Below are 23,368 nucleotides of genomic sequence, written 5' to 3' on the forward strand. Positions count from 1 at the left end.
TTCTTATGAAAACTGAGGCCTGGGACCGGGACAGGCACTAGAACCAAGCATAGCTCACTGCCCCTGGGATATGCGCTAAGGGAGTTTCCAAGGGTAAGATCAGTCTTCACCTCAGAAAGTGACTGCTGGCTCTTTTTAACTCACGGAAAAAATCAGCAACTAGAGCCCTATAATTCTCTGCCATGACGCTTGGCCACAACAAATTTAGTCAGGAAAAAATTTAAAGCAGGTATGACAGTCACTTATCTCAGTCCTCTCAGTAAATTACCCACAGAATGTCTCACTTTCAACAAATTAATTTCCCGACTAACCGTCCAGGATAAGTTAGTTGCAAAATGCACTCCTAATCAATTAGCTCCTCTACAGTAAAATTCAAAAGGGGAGCAAAAATGGGAGAATACTGATGAATTGAAAGAAAGAAACCTGTGAGATTTCTGCTAGGAAAGGATATACTATTCTTTGTTTCAATGATGTTCTCAGATATACATCCAGTCAGCAAAAATGTACTGAGAAGCATTGAGTTGGCCTAAAACTAGTTTTCTACAGTCAGGTCTAAACCACTATGAGTCAGCTGCTATCCAGCTTAACAAGTTGTATCCTTATTGTCGGCATAGACACATTAGCATACAGCCTTGGAAAATAATCCAGTTAAATAGTTTTGGAAAAAAGCTTACATAATATTCGTAGAAAGCTACTTTATAGACTAGGCCTAAATCAGTTTGCTTGTCCATTTTACTCAAGGTGGTATAGGTTTCTTAAAATATAAATACGCTTAAGAGGCTGCATACAGTCCTTCCTTTAGGATAAACCCGGACTATGAAGCACTGGGCCACTAGGTCTCTCCTTATCCCTTCCTACTCTTCCTACTCCTGCTGATCCCCTCAGGAATTTAGGAGGAAACATTGCCCTTAACATATAACAGACACCTGGCCATAACATTTTGGAACTGAGCCTACTAACTTTTGCTTCTCTTTTGCCATAGGCCATATCCATCAGTGTGTAGCTGGAACCAAAAATACATCAGGGAGGACCCAGTTACCAAAGTCCTGAGGGTATTTGTGCCCTAGTAGACATGCTGCTTCCTCCAAGACAGCCAAATCAAGTCCTATTACTTGAACACCTGGAAAAGGATCTTGGCATATATTTTATGGACTTTCAGTGCTGAGGATCTGTGTAAGTAGCTCATTTCATTTTCTCTTTTAATGAGTAATTTAACATACAGTCATGCACCACATAATGACATTTTGGTCAACAATAGACCGCATATACGACAGTGGTCCCATAAGATTAGTACCATGTGGCCTAGGTGTGTTGTAGGCTATACCATCTAGGTTTGTGCAAGTACACTCTATGATGTTTGCACAGTAACAAAATCATCTAATGACACATTTCTCAGAACGTTAGTTAAGCGATGCATGTCTATATAAGCTCTCAGTACCCAAACTACATGCTGTGAACTCTAATTTCTTTGGCCAATAATGGTAATCATGTAAAGGATATTTCTGACATATGACTCAAGTGAATTAAAATTCTACTAAAATTTTCCTATTAAAATGCTGTTCTTACTGGTACAACAAATTTATAAACATTTCTAGGTAAAATAGAGGACATAATGATAATATTAGACTCCTTTTTATGTCTTATCTGAATTTGTAATAGTTTTTTCTCTTTATAAATATTTCCATGACTTTATTTTTCTTTTTGTTCATAAAGTCAGTGATATGAATTTATATAATAATATCCATTTTATTACAATTATCCTTTGAAATTCACTATTTTAATAAATATAAGGAATGTGAGGTTTTAATACGAGGGCTCTATAGATATATTTTTGAAATGATTACTTTATTTATTGTAGTGTTTCTACCAAACTCAGTGTCCTGTACCCAGAACAAAGAGATACACTTTAAAGGAATCAACTGGCAAAGGACAGGAATATTCCTAATGTAAAATCCACAGTCATAGAACGTTATGTTTTGTTATACCTGCCACATTCTGCGGGAATCAGGATTTGACTGCTTAATGTTTTCATAATTCAATTTTTCTGTACTCAAATTTTGGGTTACAAAATATTACACAGTAACTAGACTTTTCTTGAACCAAGAACTCTCCATTTCTTGGGTCCTACTCTCCTCATCTGTAAAATCTGGTCCCACCTAGAATTAACGGTCTGTGCTCCTGAGAGTCAACTATTTGATGTCTGGATGGTACAGACCCCTGATGGACACAGAAGGGAGGGAGAATACAAACAGCTTTATTTTATTCATACTGACAGTTCTAGTAAAATGTTTTATAGGAACATAGCTGAAACTTAACCTGAGCTAGAGTATGATAATTATAAATGGATTTTAGACATTCCTTGCATTGGTATTTTGGATGCTGGAGAATTGCCTATCTTTGCATTAAGAATAAAGGCAGCTAAAATTTCCTGTCATTAGAATGACTTAGCTCTTACCTCACTTTGCACATTTCCCATAAAAACAAGACAATTCAAACAACAGCTACAAAGGCCTCATGCACTGACTTACAAAATGAACCTACCACATGAAATAGCATCATATTTATGATTTTCACCAAAATAGACAAATAAATTCTACCAGATAGTTTAGTGATTTCCTTAGCATAACTAAATGTCACTGGGAGTGTTCTTTAGTTCCAGATTTTTTTGTAATTTGTGACCAAGTAATACTCTTTACCTGCTCAGTAGCTACAGAGATTGTCTTAAAATCTGGCTTAAAAGAAGACTAAAAATTAGCTTAAAGAAGAAAAAGAAACTGGCTTAAACAAAATCAACACATGTATTGACCTTTTTTGGTTTTCCCTACTTCCCAAGGTACAAGAAATTTCTGTGACAATTGTATCTCCCGTTTTAGCAAGGTTTTTTCTTGGCTACTGAGACCATGCCATTGAGAGCTCCAGTGTGGAAACAGACTGTATCCTGGGTGAGCTGACTCACAAAGCGTAGAGGTTCAATCCACTCCCAAGATAGGTGGGAAAACTGAACTGCAACGTTTGCTTTCCGATGGCACAATTTCTTAACTACCCTTTCCCCAAGAGCATCACCAAGGAAAAATGCCAAGAATATAAAATATGGGTTTGGGTAGTAGTTCGAATTTTTATAATTTTGGTTAGTCCACTGCTTGGCTTCTTTTTGCTTTGAAGATGCTGACTCTATGCTCCTCTGCATCACTGGAGTAAATGGTTTCTTAATATTTTGGGACCTCTTTTTAGTAACTAAAACAACAATAATGAAAATACTCATTTTCCACCCATTTGCATTCCATCTGAGATGCCACGGCCTGTTGGTACTCACTTTTATCCTCATCATATGATCCTCCAGAGCTATTGCTGTATCTTGACTCTAGGCGAGTATGGGCTCTGATGACGTTACTAAACCTTTAAATATAAGAACAACTGTCATGAGGTACTGACGTGTGTGTATGTGCTGCGGCTCATAAACGCATACTATTATTTAGTGGTTGATTTTTGGGCAGCTAGTTCCAACGATGCTTTTCCTAAAGGAATACTGTAAAAATTGTACCCCAAACATTTCTTTTTTCCTTGAGAGGGCCAGTGCTCACTCTCGCTCATAAGCTACAAGTTCAAACCTTAAAAAGATAAACATTTTAAGGCTAATGTTTGAATTTAACTAGAAAATTCTAACATTTCTTTGGAAAGAAAATGGGCATGAAACTGAATAACATAAATTCCTTTTTCACATGGTATCCTGCCATATGGTAGGTGGTCAATAAATAATTGCTGAAAGATTGAATATGTGAAAGTAAATAAAATCGGAAATACACAAAAATAGTTTCACAACAAATTCTAGACTTTACTGGCTTTAAAGGTTCCCTTAAAATGATCTGAGGATTTTCAGGAAAAGGAACTAGTTGGGGTGCAATGTAACCAGAGGGGCTCTTTCTGTCTGGTCTGTCTTGTGGCTTAAGAAGTAATAATAATAATTAAAAAAACGGTTGAAGTATGGCTTCACGCACATTATCTCATTTAATCTACTCACTCATCTTTGAGATAAGCATTGTTTACTTGACAAATGAGGAAACAGACCAAGTGAGGTTAAACAGCTTGTCCAGGGCCAACCAGAGGAAGGCAGCCGTGCAGGGATACTTTTAGTGATGTGCTGCCTCCGAGCAGGCAGAAACGGGATTTTAGGACCAAGCTCTCATCACTGGCTCTGTGACCTCGGCCAAGTCCTTTACCTCCTTAGGGACCCTGTTTCCACACCTGCCAAAAAGGAATAAAAATAATACTTCACCATTGATTGTGTTGCGGTTGTGGGAATTTTCCAAAACTGCAAGATTCCATCCAACTATAAGGCGTTAATTATTATACTTCTACCTTGGATTTAGAGAACACTATTTCTCTTCAGGCCACCACAGACTTTCAAAACAATAGCATCTGAATATCATCCAAAGACTTATATAAGGTAGGGCAAAGGTGTGGCTGAGGGGAAGTGTGGGTGAAATGGTACGTCTATATTTTATATAAAATGATACAAGGTAGGTTTTATCATCTTAATATATTTGCAGCCAAAGCAAAGAACTAAGGCTATCTAGAACTATCTGGAAAACTCAAGCCAAAGTAGGTGTGTGGCCCCTACCTTACTGACCGGGTGTACTGCCCTAATTGACAGCAGATCGACACTCTATTTCCCTCTGGAACACTGGAAAATGCAGGGCTATTGTTGTCCTCACCAGTGTACGGAGAAAGAGTGATGCTTCAGGAAAAAGCACTGGATGTGCCATTAAGATGCCTACCTTGTCCCAGGTGTGTAACCTCAGAACACTGCATCGGTCATTTGGATTTGCTGAATTCAGAAATGTATTGACTACAATTAGTATAAAGACTATAATGATTTTGGTTTTATTCGCTTCTTAGATATTTGCAGCAGGTTTTTTTTTTCCTCTTGACACAGCCATCTTTTCCCCAGTAACTTTGTATTTCAAACATTCTTCATTGTCATATCTTCTGAGATATTACTTTGTGAATCCATAAAACAGAACATCAAGGACATCTGCTTAGTTTCATACAAATCAGGCGATGTAATTGCCAAAATCAGACTGGTACTTATGAAATTGAGAAAGTGACAAACTTATTACCTTCTGAAGAATTCTTTAATCATATTTATGCTGATAAATGCAAAGTTAGAAAGACAGCATATGTGCAGCCCAGACTTCATTCAGCAAGGAACAAAAGGAGGGTGATGAAAGACTTCCACATCTGGAGATTTCCACAGGACAGAGAGCTTCACAGCACTGCTAGCTACTTGAGAATTGTGACGTGTGTTGGTTTTACAGTCATGTTCTGGAAAGCCCAGGCAGGGAAGAATTACAGAATGGGTGGCAGTTCTTCTCTTTCCCTTTTTAAGCTAGATGTAAAGGAGTGTTTGGTAGAGTTTACGAGGCTAAGACGAACTGGACTGTTCTTATTCTGGAGAAGATCGAAACCACAGTGCCATGAAGTGTAGGCTTGGCAAAGAAAAAGTAAAAACTGACTCCCAAGAAGAAAACCTGTTATTTCCTTTTGCTTTCTTGGGTTGGAGAAAATAATTTGGGGTCTGGGCCCTGGAGGAATTTCAAGGATTAAGTAGACCCAATAGTCTTTTAACATCAAAAGCACACGTCTTAAGAAATATATCATGAAAATGGCTCTGATAAGAGAAAAACTAGTAGGATCAAATGTTTCCTTAAGTTTTATCTTGCTGATTTAGCTCAAATTAATGCTGAGGAGACTTTCTGTAGATTACTAATCTCTATCCCTGTATCAACATAGATCACCAGAAACTTCTACAGCGGAAGTTTATTGCTTTTAGTTCCCTATGAAAAATCCTTTCATGGAACTACAAATTTATAAGATAGGCTTTATTACGGGTTGATTTATTGCAAATACTTACAGGGTTTGTTCTGCAAATTTTAAAAACTGCTATAAACTGCTATTTTAATAAAAATATGTGATCACTTTGTTGTTTAATTAAAAAAACATGATATCCTTCTTAGAGTTTAAGGGTACTTTCTGTTAACAGCTTCCGATAAATCAGTTTTTCTTTTTGACACATTGGAAGTTTTAAAATTTTCTATATTTTTCTTTTTTACTTGGCTATTGAGGAACTCAAGATTAGGTTAATATTAACTGTTAGTAGCTTTCTCCTTAGTCAGGACTTTTGACACAATGACTTACTCTCCCCTTCACTTGGCTCTTATTCTTTTGCCCTTGTTTTAATGGTTCTTTTACTATAAGCTATCTGAATTTTTTGTCAATAGGTATGGTATTATTAAATATTTCTGAATTACATCAAAGAACTATAAATCTAGTTGTAAAGAACATGGCGTCCAGGCGGCTGCTTTGCACAACTCCATGGCGCCCCCTGGAGCCCAAAAATGTATTCTGGTAACTAGTACCCCCAGGAGTTGTGTCACCCAGTAGCCTGGTCAGTATTTCTGACCAATTATCTCTGTAGACTCTTTGTCTTCAAGGATTGTAAAGAGCAGAGTAAATAACTGTCTTCTGTAATGGGGTTCATGAGAGGGAAGGAGAAAAGGGGGGCTGGATGGTGTTGGGGCTGTTTCTCCAATTTTCACTCACATACTGAAAAAACATTTAAAAAATGCCTACTACGTGCAGCACAGTAGGCTAATGATTGAGGATACAAATATGTGTAGGAGATAGATGGTTTCTGCTTTCTAATAATTAAAAACTATAAATAAACATGACAGAGTCTACAAGGAAGCAAGGGTGATAAGTAGTTTGAAGAGAAAAAAGGTATTTTAATCTGAGGGCATAATCTACTTCCATAGAAAACAGAATATATTAGAGAAATAGTGTAGCTGGAGTATAGCGTCAATGGAATAGTGATATCCTTCGGGATAGAATATTCATATAGGTATGATCATATATATATATATATAAATAGATATAGTGGGTAAGAAAGAAGTGTATGAATATGTATAAAAAATGTGGGTATATAACTGCATCAGGTTTTCCAATGGCCAACAGGGATGCGGTGAGAGAGGAAGAAAGCAAGAACTAAGAGAGCCTCTTTGAAAGATGTTCTCTGGTCTCAACGTTATAGAGATAACTGGCTTCTTCATTTCAAGGGCCAGCACTAATCACTTAGGCAGGCACTCAGAACTCTGGTCCTAAAGGGGTCTTTTTAGTGTGATGTTACTATATAGAAATGTATCACCCTCCTACCCTAAATAAAATTAAAATGGAAAATTCATACTAGACAATAAATGGTAAAGAATGTTATACTCCAGCTAGAAAGTAGAAATCTCTTTAGAGAAATTGTGATTTTTTTTTTCTTTGATGATGAAGATTGGCCCTGAGCTAACATCTGTTGCCAATCTTCCTCTTTTTGCTTGAGGAAGATTGTCGCTGAGCTAACATCTCTCCCAATCTTCCTCTGTTTTAAATGTGGGATGTTGCCACAGCATGGCTTGATGAGCAGTATGGAGATCTGTGCCTGGGATCTGAACCTGCAAACCCCGGGCCGCTGAAGCAGAATACATGAACTTAACTGCTATACCACTGGGCTGGCCCCTAATGTGATTTTTTTTTTTTTTTTACCATGAGGGAGTTTTCCAAAGAAGGTACTAGCAAATATAGATTTAAAAAGTAACATGTTAATTAATAATCTTGTACTGTCACTGATGTATGGAGAATGAAAACTTTTATCCATTTCTGAGAAGGGAAGAAAGGCCTTTATTAGAGAACAATAAAGGACAAGGTCTATAATTCATGATCTACTGGGTTTGGACTTTTAGTCTGAAGGACAGCTCATAAGGATGAGCATCTGCCTAAAGGCAGTGCAGCAACCCAGTAACAAATTTATTGAGGAATTTGATAAGTCCCTGAACTAGAGAATGGGCCTTCAGAAGCCTAGAGGCAGTCAGCCTGATGTCAGAAAATCTTCCACCTGCAGCCCCTGCCACATTCTCGTGCACAGGATGAAATCCCAAGGACCCTCATGAAGCATGCAGGGCCATTACAGGTTAAATAAATTATTTTCACTATTTGATCCATTAAATTTTCTCCAGTATGAATTTGTGAGTATCTCGTCCTTGTTACTAATTTCTTAAGTGAAAGAGCTCTCCATTACTTTTCACTAGAAAATGCTCAGCCTAAGGAGTTTTCAACACGATAAGAACCACCCTAATTTTTTTTTTTGAGTCCTGTTTATCTCTTTTGGTTTGTCTCTCCGCTTTTCACAATCAACTGCAGGAAATAGTGATCCATATTTTATGCACTTATGAGTAGTTCCTAGGCGATGGGAAGGCAGAAATATGGGCAAGAGAAATATTATCATTAAAGAGCTAATGGAAATGGAATTGAGGCTTCTTTTAGCAGGCAATGACAGTTTTCTTGGTTAAACAGGACATGACAAAGTAAAGGCAAAATGAGAATGATGTTTCATAGAACTCACCTCAAGACAACCACTCTATCTCTAAGGAATTAGTCAGCAATCAGAATTGAAAATTTCACAGGGAAATTCCCTCTAATTCCAGATGGTCTGTGCCCACTAGCAGAATAACTAGTGATTTTTATTTAGTCCTGGGTTAAGTAGGATTCAGACACCAGAACAACATCCCTCTTAATCTTTCTCTTCTCTGGCTTTGCTCAGGAAGAAACTGTTATCTTTAGGGATATACGGAGCAGAGTAGGAAAGTCAATCTGTGTTTCTAAAAACAAAGAAGGAATTGTGTGTGTGTGAGATTCACGAAACCCCACTAACTTTTATTAACGCCTTTGTATAGGCTGTTGCTGAAAGTTATACTGGACATTAAGCCAACTTTGTGCACCAACCTCTCATCAGATTCTTTCAATATCTTGCTCTCCTCAGCGTCTGGGAAACTGTCCTGGCCGGCAACCACTGTGTTGCTGCTGGAGGTGGTTCCTGTAGATGGGATTAGAAGAAAGACACTTGAAAAAAATGCATGTGGAGGGGTCAAGCTCAAGTCTCAAGTAATTCCAGGAAAGGATTTCCTGTAAAATCTCATGTTTGAAAGATTCCTTACATCTTCTGCACAATCTCAGACATTCTAAACAATCTTCCAAGCCCACACCATTGAAATGGGAGAATCCCAGACATCTGTTATGGTCAAACCAAATTCCTTAATTCTCTTATAAAGCGAGGCTACAACATTCTTGAAACCCTTTCTTCCCGGCCACTTAGGTAATGAGTTTATTTATAGTGGCCGGCCCTGCTCTTAGCTGCTTTAGCATTTCTGGGTCCAGGAGTTATTAAACTAATGTCAGTGAAGCAAGTCCAAGTACCTAGAGCAGCTGAGCCCCAGGCCACTGCCTCTCCATAGGAACACTGCTCTGGCAGCAGGGGGCAGGGCAAATTGAGGGCATGAGACTCGAGGAGGAGAGAAATTAGAAGGCAGCTACGAAGTTAGGTAAATTGAAGGGAAGCTGGCTTCAAGGAATTTGAGGAGGATAGTATATATGTCACAAAATGACACTGAGAGGCCAATTTATTGAAAGCAATAATACTGTTGGGGGGCATTTTAGTCAACTCTGGGAGAATATCAGCCAAGAGAATCCCATAGATACAGGAAGGAGGGCCCAGAAATGAGATTCCTAAGTGACTGCAGTGTCCTGCCTGAGATCAGTCTAAAGAAAAGAGCTCTGTTGGCATACGAGTACTGGGCCACTGGCTGTTGGTCATCTTTACAACATCATTTCATTAATCTGACAATGCCCTTCAGCTAATCTGAAGTCATCTCTTAAATGAATGTATATGAAAGGGTAAGAAAAAGTATCAAACACACACTCATATCCTTTCAGTGTTCTACATAAAGGAAAATCCAGAGATTCATGACAAGGTGTCTACCCAGTGGCCTTTTCCCTACCAGAGGCTGCTGCTGAGGCCTTGCTGCTGGCCGTGAACCGGTAGAAGGGTGGGTTGTCACAGTGCTGGACAATGGGGTTCACTGGCTCTGTCTGCTGCAGCTCAAAGAGAAGCTCTTCCATGGTTTGAATGGTGTTATTACGGCACAGATATATTGCCACCTTTTTAATCTGAGAAGAGAAACAGGACACAACAGATGTTTTCCAGACCCTTAACCACAAGAATGCTAGGCTGTTGACAGAAAGATGGTAACACGTTCATTCTGATGAACGCCTCATCCACCAGGAGCTACCATCCTGATAGCTCATCTTTGTTCTCTCCTAGGATGAACCAAGTGTTTGGATTAATATTCACTTCTTTTCACATGCACGTCTGATAGTGTGTGTTAAAGGCCTTATTACCTTTCCTAAAGGCTGAGTTTATGGAAGTTACTTTTGGGGCACACGACTTCCAGCTAAACTGAAAACTTGCCATCTAAGGTCTTATCTTGAGAAGGAATTTTATTTGTACAAACCATGGGGAAAAAAACTGCTAGCTATTTTTGTTTAAAAAGGAATCTAGTCCCCTGCTATTCTCTTCTCCCCTAGAAACAAATGAATTTTAGCTGTTTGTTTAGTTTTGAATTTTAAAAATAACTATGGATTGAAGCTCTGCAGTGTTGTAGCCCCTGTAGTCAAACCTGAGGCCTGGAAGCTCCAGTGAGGCTTATGTGGCTCAAAACAGCAGGCAGGCAGGAAATCTCTCAGAAAAACCACTGGCACACAAACGCCAACTGAGTTAGGCTTCTAAAAGGGCTGTCGTTTTGTTGATCATATCACCTTTAAATACAAATACTAAATATCGGGCATCTCAGAAGGATTTCTCCCTGCTTATTTCTCTTTTCTACCATCTAAATTTGAAGAGAAAAACTCAGATATTCTGCATTTTTATTCTGTCTTAAGAGCATCAAGATGTAAACATGAAACATTTTTCTGAGTAATAATATAATGTTTTACTAGCTTCTCTTACATAATGGGTCTGAGGTTTATAGCAGGCAGTTTTTGGTAACTGTTAGAAAAATATCCATGCCTTAATTCATAGGTTTCTGTGTGCAAAGGCTTGGAAAGGGAAGGACAGAGGTGTCGCCAGGACATTGTTGCCTGCTTCTCAAGGGCAGAAGGGAGCTTTTCTGTAACAGCTAGACGAGCTCAGAGGAGAGGAGCGTGACTGACAAAATTTGACATCTCTATTTGACTTGGAGCAAAGAGCACATTCTGACTTGCAGATTGCAAATGGAACCACCAGCAGCAATAATGACTCCTGAAAGTCCCAGGGACACTTACATAGGGCAAGAGAAGTGTGTCACTGCTGACCCCACACAGGCTGATCAGGAACTGCAAGGTGATCCTCAGATTGTTGCTCCATTTCTCGTTGTTGGCTAAAGCATTCCAAGCATTTTCCATTTCTGGTCCAGGAACTTCATCTCCATACTATAACAAACGAAATAAAAACTGGCTCAGAAGACACGTGGGAAAAATGTGAGGATGGAGAATATCTGATTAAAAGTTGTTTTAAGGGTCACAGCCATCTCAAAATCATAAGAAAGAAGAAACATGGCCATTCATCAGAAGGATGCCATTTTCTAGCAATTTATAATGCACAAATCAGTAATGCACAATACTTAACTCATATGATTTCAAAATGTTAGGCTTCTTGTTTTTATTTTTTGAATTGTGTTAAAATACACATAACATAAAGTTTACCATCTTAACCATTTTTAAGTGTTCAGTTCAGTGGCATTAAGTACATTCATACTGTTGTGCAACCATCACCACCGTCCATGCCCTATTTATGTGATTTACAGTGATAAATGCCACTTTCCCTGGGTTTGCAGCACGGGCTTTGATTAACCCAGGGTTTTATCGGATGATGGAGCCGGGCTGTTGAGGCTTGTTTCTGCTAAGTTTACCTTGGCCGTCATGTACATGAGGTTATTCAGGACCAATGACGTAGCTTCCGGGGAGCCCCAGCCATTCCCTTTCAGCCCATGAGCAGCGGTCACGTCTCCTTCCCGGTCCTTGACATCGTCCTCTGGGCTGCTGGGGCTTGACCCCGGGAGGAGAAGCCTGCTGTCCACCAGCTCGATGTTGTGCAGCCAGGGCAGCAGGTAGGTGAGCATGATCTGACGGCCATTTGGGTGCGTCGTGGGGAATCGCTGGCTTACCTCTAAAGAGTGACGGAGAGCTATACGTTATCTCATCAAAAGAAGCTAAAAGAGTAACATCAACTGACAGGTTGAACAGTGCCTTCCTTTTACAAGGCACTTTCATATACAGCAGCTCTCAAGGCCACAAAATCTGAACACTGAGGCTTGTCCCCAAGCCTCTCCACACCTGGTGTTCTGTGGAGGAAAGTGAGAGCACACAACAGGAAAGCACAGGCTTGGTGAAAGTGGCACGAGGGGGAAGGCCTCACACATTCAAATCCACTGCTAGTGGAAGAGGCACATTAGCGTGGACAAAACAAGGGACTTGGACTCAGAAGGACATGTGATCAGATCCCAGTTCCTCACGTACTAGCTGCATGAGACTCTGGGTTAGCTACTTAACCTCTCTGTTCCTCACTTTCCTCATCTGTAAAATGGGGCCAATAGGGTCCCACATTGGGCTGTTGTGAAGATTAAAAGATATCCTCATAATGTATATAACAGGCTCAGCACAGTGCCTGTCATCAAGCAGGCTCTTAATAAACAGTGGTTAACATTATTATAACAATAACCATTCTGTTTCCACTGCACCAATATTTTACAAAGTGTCTTCCATGAACCATTAGCTGTTAAAAAGCAAGAGTGAACCTCTAGGAATAACAAACCCAGGGTGTGGACTCAGGTTCATGGTGTCTACTAGAAAACTGTCAACTATGTGGGAGGTGTGCTCCGTGCCGCACTTTGTTTTATGAAATAAGTGAACCAAAAGGGTAAAACTACATGTCCAGCTCAGTCATTTCACCCTTACTTTCTCTGCTAGCATTTCTGCATTGTTTCAATGCCGGCAGCACTTAATTGTATAATCTGAATAAGCTTTCTACAGAAATAAAAGCACAGCTTCATGTCTATGCTGCAAGCTCTGAAGTAATCTCTTATTTCTAACCTCTAGAGAAGGAAGGGACATTAGAGAGCTTGGTCTGATGCACTTGTTATTATCCAGGGTGGCTTGTAATCTCATTTAGAGAGCTGATGTCTGCTAAACAACAGAGGAACATGGATGCCAGGAATTACACCCAGATAATCCACTGGATCCCTGAAGCAGCAGCTTTAACTGATTTGGTCCTTTTCCTAAAATTACAATTGTTTTTTTTTCTGAGGAGGATTTGCCCTAAGCTAACATCTGTTGCCCATCTTCCTCTTTTTGCTTGAGGAAGATTGGCCCTGAGCTAACATCTGTGCCAATCTTCCTCTATTTTGTATGTGGGTCACCACCACAGCATGGCTGCTGCCTAGTGGTGTAGGTCTAGGCCCGGGAACCGAACCTGGGCCACAGAAGCAGAGCGTACAGGACTTAACCACTAGGCCACGGGGCCAGGCCCTACAATTGCAATTTTTTATTTTGAAGAATAAGAATATATTTAACGCTATGCCACAATAATCAGGTAATGTTAAGCTGTTATATTTCACAGAGGTCAAAATTTACTTAAGTTCTAAACTTTATGGATGTGATGACTAATATGAACTTTTATGACACATATTCAGACCCTTATAAAATCAGAACATTCATATATTCCAACATACTGGGCCTTTTCTAGGTGCAAGCTACCGTGCTAGGCACTGTGGAGACAGCAAAGACTAACGATTTGGTTCCTGCCCCTGAGGAGGAGGCTCTGAGACTTGTGGGCAAGGTAGAAAGTGACAAATGACACAAGAAAGGCAGAAACAGAGTGCTTTGGGGGTTTAGTGGAGGAAAAAGACTTCTGGTTACAGGGGCCGGCCCAGTGGTACAGTGATTAGGTTCATGTGTTCTACTTTAGCAGCCCAGGGTTTGCGGGTTTGGATCCCCGGCGTGGACCTACACACTGCTCATCAAGCCATGCTGAGGCAGTGTCCCACATACAAAATAGAGGAAGACTGGCACAGATGTTAGCTCAGGGACAATCTTCCTCACCAAAAAAAAAAAAAAAAAAAAGACTTCTGGTTACAAAGATTCGAGGCACTTTATGACAAAAGAACTACTTACACTCTACTAGAAAGGATCAGGACTTTGGAGAGGAATGAACTTTTCCAATCACAGGGAGAACCACTATTAAGAACACCTGTTGTCTTTTAACAGTAGTATAAAAATCAATAAACTTTTTGTAGCAATGATCACTTCTAACATCTTACAGAATTTGCTTATTTATGATGTTTATTACACCTTGTCTGTTGGACATAAGGTCTGAGAGGGTGGGGATGTCTGTCTGTGGTACCCCAGGCAGTAGATTGGGGCCTGGATTGTAGAGGTGTTTTTGAAGGGAGAAGGGAAAAAAAAAACACCAGACATGCAAACATCCCTCTCTTCACCCCTCCAGAAACAAATTAAGTAAAACGTGAGACCATGTCAGTGGGATGCTCTCTACATTTTCCAGCTCCTTTGGGAGGGACTTGAACAACTTGCCTGGCTACTTACAAGGAATTAAGTCATCTGAAATTATAGGCAATAAACATCTCACCACAGAGTTTTTAATAGTAAAGGCAGTAAAAACAAGAGCTAGGAATCTATTATAACCTCCTTATTTTTCCAGGTTATTTTTAAAAAAATTATTCCTCATAAATCAAAATAGCCAAAAGGTCAATTCTTGAGGAAAACTTAGGTTGAACCTGCTTGCAACTCATTATATGAGCTTCTTTTCTTGTTAAATTTGCTGTACTATTTATCTCCTCTCTCCTCAACTGTCAGCCTCTCCTCCTTACTAGCTTCCCCCTCTTAGCTAAGAAATATGCTCAAATCTCACTCATCCTCTGACTCTGTAGCTCTGCCTTCTCTTTTTTTTCTTCTTTCTCAGCCAAGCCACTGAGATCTGGAAACTACTGACAATTACCAATGAATTACGATATCCAGGGGGTAATTTTTAGACCTTATCTTCTGGGATCTCTCTGCTCCATTCCAGGCTGTGGACTCACTTCCTCCTCTTAAATCCTTTTTTCTCAAGGGTTTCTGAAACCCACCTTCCAGGTGTTCCCATCCTCTCTGAACATGCCTCCATTCCCTCTCTGCTCCCTCACTCTTCCGTGGCCTGCTCCTCAAAAGTTGGGCATCCATGTTCTTTCTCTCACTCTGTGCTTTCTCCATTTGTGATCCTACCTGTTCCCTTGCTTCTATCCCCTTCCATTCCATGAGTCACTAGTGCTGACTCCAGTTTCTCTGTACTACATGGAGAGGTCCGACAGATGCCTAAATGCAACATCCTAAACTGAGCTCATGATCTATGTCTCACCTTAAACCTCCTCTTCTCCCTCATAGCACACCAGGTACTCTCTTCTGTGCTCTCCTCAGAAGCTCTTGACTCTGGTCTCTTCTCTCCATTCTCACTGAGATGTCTTGGTTCAGACCTTCATAATTTCCTCCTTGGCCCACTATCATCCTTTCTCAACTGGTCTCCTTTAGTCTGGATGTTCTCTAATCCATCCTCCACACCACAGCAATCTTTCTAAGATGCATTCTGATCTTGTCACCCTCTCCTCTAGTTTGAAACTGATGAGTGGCTTTCATAACCCAAGCGGCTTGCTGAGAAGTCCTCACCTGTGCACAGGGCACTGAGGGGGTTTCAAGGAGCACATATGGAAGATCACTAGCCTGCAAACCCCTCAGGGTCCAATACAAGGCCTTCCGAGATTTGACTTTTGCCTCTGACTGTCCATGACCATCTCTAGTTGTCCCCCTTCCCTGCATGTTGTGTTAGCCACACTGACCACTATATAATCTCTCAAATGCATCATGCTATTTTATACCTCTAAGCCAATGCATATGCTATTTCCTTGGTCTGTTATGCCTATTTACTTGCCAACTGTAATGTCAACTACTTGTCTTCTTTGCAAATTCCTACTCTTCTTTCGAACTGCAGTTCAGACATCAACTTCTCTGGAAAGCCTTTCCTGATACTCCTGGCCCAATGACTGATTACTCTCTCATCTTCCATCTCATACACAGAGTGTGCTTTTTTTTTGAGGAAGATTAGCCCTGAGCTAACATCTGCTGCTAATCCTCCTCTTTTTGCTGAGGAAGACTGGCCCTGAGCTAACATCCGTGCCCATCTTCCTCTACTTTATATGTGGGACACCTGCCACAGCATGGTGTGCCAAGTGGTGCCATGTCCGGACCTGGGATCCGAACCGGCAAACCACGGGCCGCCAAAGTGGAACGTGCTAACTTAACTGCTGCGCCACCGGGCTGGCCCCCAGAATGTGCTTTTTTTATTGCACTTGCTGTACTGTATCATAATCATATGACTGCCATCTTTCTTTATTACTAGACTATAAACCTTTGATGGGAAAGACTGTTTTATTCACTCCTGTATTCCTAGGACCCAAGCACAGTGCCTGGCATATAGGCGATACTCACATCTTGGTTGAAATGAATGAAAATAAATTTTAGTTCTCTGAGAAGAGAATTAATTTATCAAAAGGCTTTTCTTGAGTCCCTCCACTGTTTCAGGCACTCTGCAAGGATGTGACTAATGCTGCCTCAGATAGATGGAGTAGTTTTCACAGTAGAAGTAGATTTTAAATTCTATCTTAAGGAAGGTTGGGAGTTAGGGAGAAGGGCCATTTCCAGCAGAGAGCACAGCATCTACAGAAGCAAGGATTTACAAAAAGGCCTGGCACATTGGTAAAAGGCTAAGTGAGACTGGAGTAGAGGATTCTTGGATGAAAAGGTGGAAAGCAGGTTTGGAAAAGCAGGTTTGTTATAGGTGAAAGAATTCCAATTTTACAGTACTGGTTTTGGAGGAAGACATCTAGGGTTTAATTTTGGCTTGGCTGCTTCCTAGTTAGACGATCTTGAGCAAATCATTTAACGTCTCTAAGCCCTAGTTTCTCATCTGTAAATAGGGATGACAAAGTAGTGCTGGTGGTGGCAATAATTCCATGCCAGGACTGGGCTCACGGCTTGTTTATTAGCTCATTTTAATCCTCACACTCTATCAGGTAGTTATTATTGCAGATAAGGAAATGGAGTTTAGAGGTTCTGGGACTTGTCCAAGGTCAAACAGTGGGTGAACGGCAGGGCCAGGATGAACCCAGGCTGCCTGACTCCAGAGCCTCATTTCTAACCACTACACTGCTCATGGGGTTGTAGAGATTAAATGATAAATGAAATGTATCTAAAGGGCCTAGCATAGAGCCTGGCCCATATCAACCACTCAATAAATGGAAGCTGTTCTTATCAACAATTATTTTCAGGACAATTGGGCAGAGAAGCTTGAGTTGAGAAGTGCTGGACCTATGTGGTTTTGCACAGCAGATGGATTGTAGTGTGGGGGACTGTAGTCAGGGATGTTAGAGGCAGTGGTGGTATGGGGGCACTGAAGAGGATCTGGACTAAGGCACTGGTGACAGAGATGGAAAAGGAGGATGAATTAAGAGTCAAAGTCAGCCTCTTGACAAGGTGCTAAGGGAGCTTAGGCAGGAAGTTAATTGACATGTAATTCTTTAAAAATGGATTTTCACAAAAATTATTCACAAAGATTGCTTTTAAAGATGTGCAAAAATTAAACTCTCAACAACTTATATATTTAGCAACATACAAGCTACAAAACACCATCATTGTCACCAGCAAAAAACAACTTACAGCGATTATATCTATTAGAAGTTATACCATCCATATTTAATTTCTTTGGGAGATTTTACATATATAATATATGTAGAAGTATTATCCTTAACCTAAGTATCTTCGCATTTGTCCTATGTTTATTTATACCTAAATTGTTTTAAACATTTTTTTATATTTAAAGATATTCCAGAATTTACTTGTATATGTAAGTAGACTTAGCCCCAAACAATTTTGATTTACAAATTTAGCACCAATAATTTTGACTCTAAAATTAAACTAGAATTTGAAAAGATTATGTAGAGCAGAAATGATCACACACGTCATTATTAGCTACTGCACAGTACCTGAGAAGAGTGGGAGAGTGAGCTCAGGGTACATCCTGGCCAGTTCGCATGACAAGAGGGCTAGTGACACACTGTAGAGGGGTGGCAATGGGCCGTGTGTTCCATAGAGAATACTGCCAGGTCTCTGTTCAGCTACTTTCTTCGAGTATACAAAGAGCTTTGCTTCAAGGATCTATAAAGAGGTAGGAAAGTAAGAAACAGTATGAAAAAACATTGACTGGCTATCTCAGGAGTACAGCAGTCCCCCATTACCCACGGGGATATGTTCCAAGACCCCCAGTGGATGCTTGAAACCGTGGATAGTATCGAACCCTATATATACTATGTTGTTCCCCATATGTACTTATCTATGATAAAGTTTAACTTATAAATTAGGCACAGTAAGAGATTAACAACCATAACTAATAATAAAATAGAACAATTATAAATGTACTGTAATAAAACTGACCATAGATCTCAGCATACAATTTTTTTCTTTCCTTACTGAGTCGAAAACTTTTACCTTTTCACTTAAAGGAAGCACTTTACGGCTTCTCTTTGGCATATCCAAATTGCCGGCATCACTACTCTTCCACTTTGGGGCCATTATGAGGTAAAATAAGGGTCACTTGAACACAAGCTCTGTGATACTGCAACAGTTGATCTGATAACCGAGATGGCTCTGAGTGACAAATGGGCGGGTAGTGTATACAGCTGGACACACTGGACAAAGGGATGATTCATATCTTGGGTGGGATGGAGTAGGACAGTAAGAGATTGCATCATGCTACTCAGATGTCTTGCAATTTGAAACTTATAAATTGTTTATTTCTGGAATTTGCCATTTAATATTTTCAGACCGTGCTGGACTGCAGGTAACTGAAACTGTGGAAAGCAAAACCATGGATAAGTGGGGACTACTGTATTTATACTTAATAAAGGTTTTTAATAACAAAACTAATGAATGCATATTTTAATATAGGATTAAAGGTAAAGCATCAGTTAATTCCTGTGTTTACAAGATTATGTAATTGTTTTCTCACCCTTCAGATCCACTGGTGATATGCAGAAATAAATAAATGCATATCAATAAACAGAAATCCAGTGATCAACTATCATTTCTATTTTCTGTGCTCAAGGATAGAAGTTTCTATGTAAGTACATGATACGTGCCTGCATGAGCTGCATGGAGATTTCATAAATCTCTCTGTTGGTGTCAGAGGCCTTGAATAGAACAAGGTTTAACAAAGTCACTATGTCGAAGGGATAGTTCCTAAAAAAATAAACAGCATAGTTTATAAGACAGCCTGGCTAGTAATCTTGATAAATCATTCTCTCTCAAAATTTTAGATGGCACATTGACCTCAGTCACACTTATTAATGACATTCCCATGCCCATTTGGCGATTTTCCCCCCACATTTTTTTGCTGTTTATTAGTAGATAAAGGGAAGTGGCTCTATTTTTGTTTAAATATTGTCACACCAGGATAAACAAACACAAAAAATCTTTCCAGTGCAAACAGATTTTAATGAAAACCAAATACAAGCAGCAAGGACAGAAGACTATATGACTAGATTTCTCAATAGTTCACTGACAATGTTTTCATTTAGTCCATCTAAATTTATTAAGCACCAAACATACACCAGGAACAACTGCAAAGTACTAATGATACTAAGTTAGTAAGGCTGGTTCCCGTCCCTAAGGGAGGCTTACAGTATAGTTAAGAGACAAACTGCAGTCTAGTGATGATGAATGCTGTGATGGGAGTATCCACAGCATGCTACAGAATCCTGACAAGGGACACCTATATCAGACTTGGGGTTAGGGAAAGTTTTTCCAAAGAGGGAACAAGTAGACGGAACCTTGAAGCACCAGGAGACATTAACCAGGCCATGGAAGAGTAGTATGGGGACTGTTCTAGGCAGAGAGAGCAGCATTTTGAAGGATTATAAGAATGAAACAGCAAGATACCTTCTGTAAAGGAAAGAATCTCTGTGTAGTAGACTGAGTGAAAGATATAAATAGAGAAACAGAAGGAGATGGGGATTAGGTGGTATGTGGGTTCAGAAGATGCCCAGCCTATGGACTTCATCCTAAAAGTTATGGAGATCCTACAAGATGTACAGTAGGGAAGTGAGGCAATGATGTTAGCTTTTGAGAAATCACTCTGCTGTTTGGAGAATGGGCTGTAGAAGGGTCAATATTGGAAGCTGTTACAATAATCCAGAGCAGAACTGATGAAGGCTTGCATTAGGGCAGGGACGGTAGAGACAGAAGGGAGGAGATGAATCTGAAAAACACTAAGGACATAAAATCAGCAGGATGTGGTAATTGATTGTGTGTGTGGGATGGAAGCTAGGGGAGAGTAGGAACGTGAGGAATGGGTTATGTGGCAATTAGCAGTATAATCTCATGGAATATGGAGATTAAATCCATTATTTTCCTTGCTACATAATAGTATTTAAAGATGATTTCTTTTTTGTATGTATTTTCTTAGTCTAGAGTGTATAACAGGTCATAAATAGAAAACTCCTGGTGAGGTAAACAATTAGTGAAAGGTGTATACGTAGGTGAGTGACTGATGTTTATTTTGAGGGAAACTTCAGACAGCAGAAGATAGCTTAGAGGTGAAAAAACATTGTTTTTCCTGTGGGTTCCTTTTTTGATCATATATAATTACATTGTCTAAGAAGTTTTGTTTTAGAAGAATCACCCTTCTAGAATGGCATAATCCTACTATGAATATGTGCCCATCTTACAGCAAGTTTAGTGAGAGATTATAGTGAGAATTGGTTAGACACACAAAAAAGGATTTTTTTTACTTTTTATTTTTGATATTTTTAACTTAATTTATGATACTACTAATACATGAATACAATTTTCTTTTGAAAGATTCAAGCAACACAGAAGGCTGGAGGATCTACTCTGAAGATGGTTCACTCGCCTGACTGGCAAGCTGGTGCTGGCTGTAGGGGGGTGTATAGAATAAAATGTGGAAGTGCCCCATCTCCTTTCTCTCCACCAAGGTTAGAGGCAACCACCCGTTTCCAAGTATACATATATAATTATGTGCACCTAAGTACCCCTTCCCCAATACATAGAGTTTCAAACATAAATGTGATTATATGACCTACACGTATTGTTTGGAGATTAGCTTTTTCACTGAACAATGAGGCTCACTTTGTCTTCTTAATAGCTGCATAGTATTCCCTATTATGGGCATACCATAAATAACCACTCTTGCGGTGGACTCTGTGGTGTGGCACCTAGATCTCCCATTCAGGACTGAGGCACTCAGCCCTCCAACTAAAGTGTTGGAGGCTGCTATCTCTGGCTGAATCCCTCTCTGGGAATTGCCTTCAGCCAAAGAGATTTGCCGAGGCCACATCATGCCTGCTCCCCAGCAGCAGCCCCTGTGGAATTGGTCGAGGTTTCTTTCCTCTGCTCAGTCCTACTTCACTTTTCATAGATGTTAATCCCAAGGACATTTCCTAATAAATTTCCTGTACTCAAATCTCCATCTCAGAATCTGTTGTCTGGGGAATCTAAACTTTGACATGCATTGACACACATTTAAAGGCTATTTTCATTTTTTCACCATTATAATGCCATATATGGTAGTGGTCTAGCAGTTAAGATTGGGTGTTCTCACTGCTGTGGTCCAGGTTCATTTCCTGGTCAGGAAACCACACCACCCATCTGCTGGTTGTCATACTGTGGTAGCTGCATGTTGGTGTGATGCTGAAAGCTATGCCACTTGTATTTCAAATACCAGGCGGGTCACCCATGGTGGACAGGTTTCAGTGGAGCTTCCAGACCAAGAAAGACTAGGAAGAAGGACCTGGCTACCCACATCTGTAAAAAATTTGCTATGAAAACCCTATGAATAGCAGCGGAGCATTGTCTGATACAGCACCGAAAGGTGAGAGGATGGTGCAAAAAAACTGGGCAGGGTTCTGCTGTGCTGTACAAAGGGTTGATAGGAGTTGGAATTTGCTTGATGGCACTAACAACAACAAATAATGCCAAAAACACAAAATGTGCAAGTATTTCTTTAGGACAGATTCCTAAAAGAAGTCATGTAGGGTCAAAGGGCACATTTAGAATTTTGGTAGATAATGCCATATTGTCCTCCAAAATGGCTTTACTAATTTGCACTCCAAAATGATTACTTTTCTAGAACTTTTATTTTTAAATGTACAAAAAAGCATGAGGTTGAGTTGTCAGACGGGAAATTGGGGAAAGCCCCCTAGCTGATGGTGGTGATGATTATAAGGAGTGATGAGCAACATTTATGTTATGATATGTTTACTTTGTGCCAGTTACTGTGCAAAGGCCTTTACCCAGATTTGTTATTTAATTTTCCCAAGAAGCCTGTGAGGCTTAGAGAAGTTAAATACTTGACCGAGGTCACGTAGAAGTAGTGGAACCTAGACTCCATCCTGGGTATGTTTGACTCCAAAGAATTCATGCTCTTATCCATAGTGCTATCGGCCTCCCAGACAGCCCACAATAGTACCTTTCATAGCTAGCCTAATTTGGAATTCTTATAAACTATAGTATCTGGAAACCGACCTTTCTTACTGTGAAAGTAGAAAGGAAACTCTCTTCTGAGCCCTATAGTGGTAGAGATGTCTTACCTACATTGCTGTCTCTTACAATGAGATTTAATACATATATCTTTATACATAAGAACACTGGAAAACAATGCTAGAAAATATTGCTGGATCATTGGAGATTTAAAGGCAGTAAAAGGGTAGACAAAAATCTTCCTCTCATGCAGGACTATGCACTTGACTAGGTAATCAGCACATTCAATTAGCTGCTTAAGACTGAGCTATGGAATTTACGTGGAACAACATTGAAAGGAATAATGCAGATACAGAAAACGAAAGAAACCCAGAGAAGGAAGAAATTAGAAAGATCTCAAATGAACGAAAGAGCACAAATAAAATATCTGTATGTAGATGATTAAAATAGGCTTAGAAACTAAATCTTACATCTTTCAGTATTTAATTAGCTGACACAGGCAGTGGAAGGGTAAAAGATAAATAAAGACAGCTGTGGTCATGCAGAATAAAAATAAAATGGTAAAATAAATATGAAAGGTAGATATGATTCAGAAAGTAAACAAGAAATAAAACTATTTTCAATCTGGAAGAGAGAAGATTTTGAAGAATTTGGGAAATACCCACTAGCTCTGGCTTATCTAGAGCTAAATGACAAAGCTCAGGATAACTATGAGGTCTTCTGAAGAGAAACGGATTTTACTAGTTGATAGAGGGGATTACATCATAAGCTTTTCACCTCCAATAGCTACTGAATAATAATAGTATTTACAAGGAGCTTACCATGTGCTAGGCCTTAGGTCAAGAAATTGGTTTTCTTATATCCT

The 23,368-nt window shown here is 39.8% G+C and overlaps 1 protein-coding gene across 9 annotated transcripts in view; it reads right to left on the bottom strand.

Moving 5' to 3' along the window:
* The window catches only part of FRY (FRY microtubule binding protein), a 401,426-nt gene that overhangs the window by 67,122 nt on the left and 310,936 nt on the right, over positions 1 to 23,368 (bottom strand). For all 9 annotated transcript variants that reach the window (XM_046664270.1, XM_046664266.1, XM_046664264.1 and 6 more), the window contains 7 exons: positions 19,146 to 19,245; positions 17,994 to 18,165; positions 11,820 to 12,076; positions 11,194 to 11,340; positions 9,873 to 10,041; positions 8,821 to 8,911; positions 3,314 to 3,396 (listed from right to left, as the gene is read on the bottom strand). In XM_046664270.1, coding sequence (XP_046520226.1) covers positions 3,314 to 3,396; positions 8,821 to 8,911; positions 9,873 to 10,041; positions 11,194 to 11,340; positions 11,820 to 12,076; positions 17,994 to 18,165; positions 19,146 to 19,245 — 1,019 coding nt within the window. The remainder of the gene's footprint in view (positions 1 to 3,313; positions 3,397 to 8,820; positions 8,912 to 9,872; positions 10,042 to 11,193; positions 11,341 to 11,819; positions 12,077 to 17,993; positions 18,166 to 19,145; positions 19,246 to 23,368) is intronic.

The sequence above is a fragment of the Equus quagga genome, chromosome 6 (assembly GCF_021613505.1).
Source record: "Equus quagga isolate Etosha38 chromosome 6, UCLA_HA_Equagga_1.0, whole genome shotgun sequence".
NCBI classification, from domain to species: Eukaryota; Metazoa; Chordata; class Mammalia; order Perissodactyla; family Equidae; genus Equus; species Equus quagga.